We start from the raw sequence: 9,434 nt of genomic DNA, 5'->3' as shown, positions 1-9,434 counted from the left end.
CTAAATCTTCATGCCATAGTCGGTGGCTAGCTGACCCCATTGGGTTTTAGTAAATCAGCAAGAGCCTCCACTGATAAATGAACTACAAAATCTTCATGACTGAACATGTTTGCAATGGGAAGAGAGATGTATAACACAGTAATGGAGAGAACATAATATCTCTACCTTTACCGACTGCGTATCTGTTGGGTGACTGTTACCGTTGTATAACAACTTGTGAATCTGTCATATATGTAACAACCTTCCTGGGTTGTCACCACTTGTAACAATCACTTGTGAAGCATGTTACCTTATATTCTAGACGAAACTCAAACATAGATCAAAGTTTATTGGGTCTTCAGTAACGAAATCCAATAGGTTCCTTTTATGTATTAATTATAAAAGGTTTCTATGTACACTTTCAAAAAGGATTATCACCGTAACTTAATCACTATATCTATGAGTGTTAAATGAGGACGGAGGCTATCTTATAGTAGCTCTACTAAATACGTCAGATTGATGTGAGAGTGGGAGTGATCTTGAGTACGGACCCCTCGAGGGAGAACGGAATATATCCGACGTCCTCTCTCGAGGAAAGACGGAGCACATCAAAGAAGGCTCTAAATAACGTCTTCCTCTAGTGAGTGATATCTGTATAGATATGTAAATACCAAGATATGTGAACACGCCTGACGGCAAGACTCTGTTACCATTCATTGCACCATTTATTCACATGTCTGTATTACTACATATTATTATAGCATGTCTGATATCTATGCTTATGTCTAATGCCTATGTTCACTTACTATGTCCCGATGTACTATGTCTGTACCGTGCTAGTCAAGTAACTAGAAGACCTCATTTATTGTCCTAGTAATGTCTAGCAACTCTCCTTGCCTAGCTAGCTAACTTCCCTCAGATCGGCTTCGGCCTGGCTACGACACGGAGTCCCTTGTGCTCGCTCCTGCTTCTGTATCGGTCGGCTATCCTGCCAAGTCTTGTACTACTTATGGAATATATCTACTGCTCGTACCCTGGAGTTTCAAGAACCTTGTCTAGGATATACATCCCACCACATGGCGCAGTTGAGTAGCTCCAACACGACAGTTTACAAGTCTCAAGAGCCTGCCTCGTCTGTTTCCCGCTCCTCGTCTGTTTCCCGCCCAGAAGATGTACTCTACAGTGCCCCTGGATTTAAAGTGCTTTGTGACCTTGTGAAGTGCCCTAAGTGAAGTGCAGTGCCTTTGATGTCTGTTTTGCTGTTTCTGGGGCCCTACAGGTAGCAGAAACCCTTTCAACCCAGTTTCCAAGACAGCACTTCAGGCATACATCCTCCGTCTGCGCCGGCCCGCAAGCCACTGCCACTGTCCGCCCCCCTCGACTGAGTCATCACCGACATCTCGCCCGGGTGCTTGCGAAGTAATACAGAGACCAGTATCACCGCCGCCAGCCGCCTCTACCCAATTTCACAAATATTACAGTCAATACTCTTTTACTTGCCCGCCAGTTCCTGCACTTAGGCAAGTACATTGACGTAAACATAGCACTTCAACTTATTCTCCTTGTCTTTCCCATCGCAACCATACCAAACACGAGATGTCCGACTACGACGATTTGCTGGGGAATTAAAATGAGGATTATGAGGAAGACGAAGCCTCCCAGACCCTCCCACCCACCTCACGCCTCATACGCCGGGCGCGCCAAATTCAAAGGATGGGAGCCAGGATATATGTCAGTTAATTCACTTCCTACAAGTTTCCCAAGAGAAGGAAGCCCAAAGACGTCAATTAGAGGAGGAAAAACGACGTCAAGAGGAATTGTCAAGACAGTCAGAGGAATCAGCTTACCGTCTTCAACTCCAACAACAGCACCAAGCTGATAACCGCAAATTCCTGGACTATTGGAATTGCTGGCAACGAGGACGACTTCACCAGCTGCCACAACCAATTCGCCAGCTACAGCCTCTTCATCTACCCTTCAGACAACGCCTCCTCACACGTCACCTATCCCTCTTGGGTATGCCTCAGTGCCTTCTCAACCACCTACTCCAGTCTCAACTCTCGTCGACCTCTCCGTGCCTCCTCCATTACCTGCCGTCTCGAGTACACCCCTGCACAGCAAGTCTTCAGTTCCCAGCCCCCCACCTCTTCAATCTGATGCAACATATCAAGTATACCGTCAATGGCGACGTCGTTTCGAAGACTTTGCTGTTATGTCTGACCTCAACCGAATGCCCCATCATAAACAACTCATCCAATTAAGATCGTGCATTTCCCTCGATGTTCAACGCCTCCTAGAGCACATGCTAGCCATTTCCCCTAACTCCCCCATGTCAGTGACAGAGGTTTTAAACGCCTTGCAGAGTCATTTCCGAGGCCTCCGCAATGAAGCTTTGCGTCGTAGGGAACTGCTATCCTGCAAACAAGCTTCTGGGGAATCATTCTCAGACTTCTACGCACGACTTAAGGACCTAGCAGCCGAGGTGGACCTATGTACAGGCGATCCTGTAACCTGTGCTGAGATCCAGCTCAAGATGATCTTGCTGATGGGTGTACGTGATGAGGACCTGCTTCAGAAACTCCTCACCCTCGATCGCCGCCTCCTCCCTTACCGACTTCGTCACCAGATGCAGACGGCGTCCTCTCCACAGCCCCCGTCACAGTCACCAGTTTCTTCTCCCGAATCCTGCAGAAACTGTCAGCGCCAGCACGGTCCAGGAAAGTGCCCTGCGGTTGATAGTAAATGTCGAAACTGCGGGTTTCAAGGCCATTGGCCCCGCACAACTCGATGTCCTGCCAACAAGGTCGCATGCAACGCCTGCAACAAGCAAGGACACTTCGCCAAGTGTTGCAGGTCCACCAAGAAGCCTCCATCCCCAGGTCAAAACGTCTCTTCACAGCCCGACAGAACGTCCACACCACCATCTCCCAAGAACAACAAAGGATGCCGACGCGTGGATGACGCCTCGAGTGACAGGTCCCCCAAGCCCGTCAATGTTCGTCTGTCCTACGGTGCCAACTCTTCCAACCTCCTGATGATACCTGACACGGGCGCGGACATCACGGTGATTGGACCAACACACCTGGACGCCCTCAACATTCCCAGGAGTAACCTGTCACCCACAGCCATGAACGACGTGCTCACAGCGGACGGGTCCCCGATGTCTCCAGCTTTGGGTTGCTTCAAGGCAACATTACAGCTCGATCCCACAGTCCACGTCCATGAGGGCATCCAAACCCCTCTCTTGTCATGTGGCCATTGTCAGGACTTGGCCATCGTCTCATCCGAGTTCCCAAAGCCCATCCTCGCCGTGACACACTTCAACAGGTGTGCAGAGATACCTGTTTCAGCCATGACCACACCTGCTGCCGCCCGGGAGTTTTTTCTTCGTCAGTTCAGCGACGTCCTTGTCTCCAAATCCGACCTCCAGAAGACGCCGCTCAAGAAGATGACAGGCCCCCCGATGAGAATCTACCTCAAGCCGGGCGCGACGCCTTTCGCCATCCACACACCCGGGCCTATCCCCTTTGCCATACGGGACAAGGTGAAGGCTGAGCTCGATTCTCTGGTGCAGCAGGGGATCATCAGACACGCCGGTGAGGAGCCCTCCGAGTGGTGCCACCCTATGGTCTTGGCACCCAAGCCTGTAGGTGTTCGCATCACAGTGGACCTCACCCATCTCAACTTGCAGGTCTCCCGTCCCGCCCATCCATCGCCTACGCCCATTCAAGCAGTCCGCAGCGTCACCCCGTCTGCAAAGTTCTTTACCACGGCGGATGCACTACATAGGTACTGGCGAGTCGACCTGGCGGAAGATCGTCACCTCACTACATTCATCACGCCCCACGGCCGCTTCCAACACTGCAGCGGACCCATGGGCTTTGCAGCAACGGGGGATGCGTACTGCCTCCGTGGGGATATGGCTCTGCAGGGTGTCACCAACTGCGTGAAGGTCGTAGATGACATCCTGCTCTTCGACGATGATCTCCCGGCCCACTTGAACCGAGTTCATCTGATGCTCACAAGATGTCGTGCCCATGGTATCACCCTGAAATAAGATAAATTTGTGGTCGCCGTCTCCCAAGTTAACTACTGCGGCTACAACATCTCGCCAGAGGGGATCTCAGCTAAAAATCAGCTGGCCGACTTCTCCCCTAAAATCGCCACATCAGCCCAACCTCTACGCCCCCTCATGAGCCCCAAGCGCTCTTTCCTCTGGACTCCTGACCACGACCTAGCGTTCAGGAATGTTAAGAAGGCGTTGCTGTCACCACCAGTCTTGGCACCCTTCGACCCGTCCTTACCAGTGGTCCTCCAGACCGACGCCTCCCGTCTATACAGCCTCGGATATGCCCTCCTTCAAGATCACGGCCTGGGTAGACTCCGCTTAGTTCAGTGTGGCTCCAGGTTTTTGACGGACACGGAGACCAGATACGCCACCATCGAACTAGAGATGTTGGCAGTCGTCTGGGCTATGGCCAAGTGCCGCCTTTACCTGTTCGGCCTCGGGTATTTCACCCTCATGACGGACCATCGCCCGCTCATACCCATCCTCAATCACTACACGTTGGACGTCATCGAAAATCCTCGCCTCCAACGTCTCAAAGAGAAGACCGCCCCCTACGTCTTTACAGCTGTGTGGCGCGCCGGTAAGCTTCTGTGCATACCAGACGCCCTCTCCCGAGCCCCTGTTAGTCGCCCCACACCAGAAGATGAAGTCGACTGTACCACGGCCGCGGCTCACGTTCGGTCTTTAGTGACACACACAGCCACTTCTCTTGCTGACAAGACGACGACGACGCCCTCCATCGAAGACGATAGGACTCTCCAGGAGCTTCGCATCGCCGCCGCTTAAGACCGGGCATACGTCCAGCTCCTCGACTAAGTCTCCGCTGGATTCCCCACCAACCGCTACGACATTCACGCCTCCGCCCTCCCCTTCTGGAAGCTAAGGGATAGCCTCTATTATGACGGAGAGCTGGTGTTGTACGGCCCCAGGATCGTCGTTCCCGCTGCCCTCCGCCGGCGCATCTTATCCCGCCTCCATGACAGCCACCGCGGCGTTGAAGCCACCAGGCGCAGAGCCCGTCAGACCGTCTTCTAGCCTGGTATTTATGCCGATATTAAGAGCACGGTGGAGGCCTGTGAGCCTTGCCAGCAACTCCAGCCCAGCCAGCAACAAGAGCCGTACCTGTGCAATGACCTCCCGAAGCGGCCCTTTGAGTCCGTGTCCGCCGACTTCTTTAATGTGGCCGGAAAGTCTTTCCTGGTGGTCGCCGACAGGCTTTCTGGATGGCCCGTGGTAGTTCCCTGTGATCGGGACACCACCTCTTCCAGGGTCATCCGGATGTTCTGTCGCTTCTTCCGGGAAGTTGGAGTGCCTCTCCGCCTCTGAATCGACGGTGGGCCCCCGTTCAATAGCCACGAGTTCAAGAGCTTCGCCGAACGCTGGGGCGTCCACCACATCGTCACCTCCCCTCATTACCCGCAGGCGAATGGCCACGCCGAGGCAGCGGTAAAGTCCGCAAAACACCTCATCCTCAAGACAGCACCGACGGGGAACCTGGACTGCGAGGAGTTCGACAGGGGCCTACTGGAACTCCGTAACACCCCTACCCCTGCCGGACGCTCTCTTGCCCAGGTGTTGTATGACCGCCCCCTTCGTACTTGTGTGCCTGCCCACCCCCAGTCCTTCTTAGATGAATGGCAGATCAAGGCGGACGAGTGTGACCGCCGTGAGGCTGCCCGGATGGCCCAAGTGACAAGCCACTATGACGCCCAAGCCCGCCCCCTTCCCAGGTTGATCGTCGGCCAGTAAGTACGAATCCAGGACCCGACGTCCCACCGCTGGGACAAGGTCGGGGTCGTCATGGGCCGTGGCGAGTCCCATTCGTACCAAGTCCGCTTCCCCAGTGGTCGTGTATGGTGGTGAAACAGACGCCATCTCCGCCCAGTGCCATCCTCTAGTGACGAACCTTCCTTCCCGTCCCCTGTGCCCCCTTGCCCAGACCAGGAACGAAGGTCGTCAGTTGATCCTCCCATTGTCCCTCGCCGCTCCCCCCGACTCATGGAAAAAGAGTCCGTAGCCGCTCGAGATTGCACTACGAGCGTAAAGGGGGAGGGAGGTGTATAGATATGTAAATACCAAAATATGTGAACACGCCTGACGGCAAGACTGTTACCATTCATTGCACCATTTATTCACATGTCTGTATTACTACATATTATTATAGCATGTCTGATATCTATGCTTATGTCTAATGCCTATGTTCACTTACTATGTCCCGATGTACTATGTCTGTACCGCGATAGTCAAGTAACTAGAAGACCTCATTTATTGTCCTAGTAATGTCTAGCAACTCTCCCTGCCTAGCTAGCTAACTTCCCTCAGATCGGCTTCGGCCTGGCTACGACACGGAGTCCCTTGTGCTCGCTCCTACTTCTGTATCGGCCGGCTATCCTTCCAAGTCTTGTACTACTTATGGAATATATCTACTGCTCGTGCCCTGGAGTTTCAAGAACCTTGTCTAAGATATACATCCCACCACAATACCAAACTACTGTGCACAATAGGTGGCCAGGGAGTCGGTTTCTTACACCTTATCTCGTGCTCTGAACATGAATCCTCATAGCTATTGGAAAGTTACAGGGGATGATAGTTATACAAGTCTAATGTATTTAACCCACATTTATATAAATACTTGTGCCTATAAGACAGGGGCTAATGCAGAGAAATTCAACTGAAAATAAGCAAAGGCTAGCTGGATAGCAATATATATATATATATATATATAAATATATATATATATATATATATATATATATATATATATATATATATATATATATATATATATATATATATATATATATATATATATATATATATATATATATATATATATATGTATATATATAAAACAAAGCAGTATGTGTGTGTTTGTGTATCCTCACGAGAATCTCGGAACCTACTTTACCGATCTGTGGCGATGATGGATGGTGTTATATGAAGTGATGATGGACGATGTTATATATAGTGATGATGGATGTTGTTATATGTGTGATGATGGGTGGTGGTATATATAGTGATGATGGATGGTGTTATATGTAGTGATGATGGATGATGCTATATGTGGTGATGATGAATAATGTTATATGTAGTGATGATGGATGATGTTATATATAGTTATGATGGATGTTGTTATATGTAGTGATGATGGACGCTGTTATATATAGTGATGATGGATGTTGTTATATGTAGTGATGATGGGTGGTGGTATATATAGTGATGGTGGATGATGTTATATATAGTGATGATGGATGTTGTTGTATGTAGTGATGATGGGTGGTGGTGTATGTAGTGATGATGGATGATGTTATATGTAGTGATGATGGGTGGTGTTATATGTAGTGATGATTAGACAATAAAATAATAACAGTTTAATGCTAAAAAAATATACTTTGCAGTACCGTTGTAGTGGAACTTACATACACCATTAATAAACTAATGATGGATGAAGAAGTTTTGGGGACTGAACAGTGAGACAATGTGGAGCCTTCCGGAGAGTGGCGTCCTACCGTGGCCTAGCGAATGTGCCGCCCGGACCAAACTTGGCATGTTTAGCAAGTGTCATGTGGGGATCTCCAAAAAAACTCCAACCAACCCGATCCGACACACGAAACCCGACCCGACCCGTTCAACCACACAGAGGTTGAAAAAGATGCAGAAATGTTGTAAGGTCTCTGCACGAGATTCTCGGAAACTACTTTAACGAGCTGTAGTAATGATGGATGTTGTTATATGTAGTGATGATGAATGGTGTTATATGTAGTGATGATGGATGTTGTTGTATGTAGTGATGCTGGATGGTGTTATATGTAGTGATGATGGATGATGTTATATGTAATGATGATGGGTGGTGTTATATGTAGTGATGAGTAGACAATAAAATAATAACACTTTAATGCTAAAAAAATATATTTTGCTGTCCCGTTGTAGTGGAACTTACATACACCGTTAATGAACTAGTGATGGAAGAAGAAGTTTTGGGGACTGAACAGTGAGACAATGTGGAGCCTCCCAGAAGGCGGCGTCCTACCGTGGCCTAGCGAATAAGCCGCCCGGACCAAGCTTGGCGTGGATAGCAAGTGTCATGTGGGGATCTCAATAAAACCCCAACCAACCCGATCCGACACACCCAACCCGACCCGACCCGTTAAACCACATAGAGGTTGAAAAGGATGTGGAAATGTTGTAAAGTCCTGAACTGAGCTCACTAACATGGTCTACTCAAACATTATCCACCACTACAAGGATCACAAGTGGCTGCGTGAATGCGCAATTCTGGCACCAAGGAATGAAACAGTGGCTGAAATCAATATGACTCTACTCAGACAGCTTCCAGGCAGTGAGACCTCATTCAAATCTGTTGATACAGTAAACGACCAGGACCAAGCAGTCCAGTACCATGGAGAATTTCCTAATTCTTTGGAGCCCGCTGGAATGCCTCCTCACTACCTCACTCTCAAGATTGGAACTCCTATAATGCTTTTAAGAAATCTTGAACCTAGGAAAAGAGCCGCCCGGAGGGCGGCGATTCCGTTAGGGTCTATATATTGTGAGTACTGGTCGCGCGGCCTTGATGTAACTTGGCAGCCACTCAGAGAGAACCGTACTGCACATGCGTGAACAGCCACACTCCCGTGGGACAACTCAGTTGCCCAGCAGACGCCTTTGAGTGAGCGTGGGTACTGTGTGACCGTCGCATTCACAATGACCGAGCGAGTAGATCAGCAAATCTGCATCAAGTTTTGTAACAAACTTGAACATTCGTCCGCGGAAACTATTCGAATGATGAAGAAGGCTTTCGGGGATGATTCAATGAGTGAAGCCCAGATAAAATTGTGGTACAAACGCTTCAAAGATGGCCGGGAATCCGTTGAAAGTGATCCACGTTCTGGGAAGCCTTCAACAAGCAGAACAACCGAAAATGTTGAACGTGTGCGGGTTGCAATAAATGAAAATCGGCGATTGACAGTGCGAGAATTAGAAGATCTAGGGCTTCCACGGACTAGTGTTTCAGAGATTTTGATGCAGGATCTTGGCATGAAACGAGTGGCGCCAAAATTCGTTCCGCGGCTCCTGCCACGAGAGCTTAGGAATTTCGTGCTGAAGTTGCAGAGGACTTGCTTCAAACCTCAAACAATGACCCACATTTCCTCAAACAGGTCATAACCGGAGATGATTCGTGGGTCTACGGCTATGACCCTGAAACAAAAGCCCAGTCTTCCCAATGGAAGTCGCCTGCATCTCCACTTCCGAAGAAGGCACGGCAAAGTCGGAGCAACGTCAAGGCCATGTTGATGGTGTTTTTAGATGATGAAGGTGTTGTCCACCACTAGTACGCTCCTCCAGGCCAAACAATAATAAAAGAGTGCTACATCGAAGTTCTTCG

The 9,434-nt window shown here is 49.4% G+C and overlaps 1 protein-coding gene across 1 annotated transcript; it reads left to right on the top strand.

Annotated features, from left to right (window-relative positions):
- The first annotated feature begins 8,752 nt into the window (after positions 1 to 8,752).
- On the top strand, positions 8,753 to 9,214 carry LOC121880336 (protein GVQW3-like). Its single transcript, XM_042387491.1, has one exon. The coding sequence runs from the start codon at positions 8,753 to 8,755 to the stop codon at positions 9,212 to 9,214; it is 462 nt and encodes a 153-aa protein (XP_042243425.1).
- The last annotated feature ends 220 nt before the right edge of the window (positions 9,215 to 9,434 follow it).

Source organism: Homarus americanus, unplaced genomic scaffold (genome assembly GCF_018991925.1).
Source record: "Homarus americanus isolate GMGI-L3 unplaced genomic scaffold, GMGI_Hamer_2.0 scaffold20930, whole genome shotgun sequence".
NCBI classification, from domain to species: Eukaryota; Metazoa; Arthropoda; class Malacostraca; order Decapoda; family Nephropidae; genus Homarus; species Homarus americanus.
The sequence above is the reverse complement of the archived record's forward strand: the minus strand, read 5'-3'. Positions and strand labels throughout refer to the sequence as shown.

What these genes read in the sequence shown, in the direction of transcription:
- LOC121880336 (XM_042387491.1), top strand. Translation starts at nt 8,753, where the DNA reads ATGACCGAGCGAGTAGATCAGCAAATCTGCATCAAGTTTTGTAACAAA.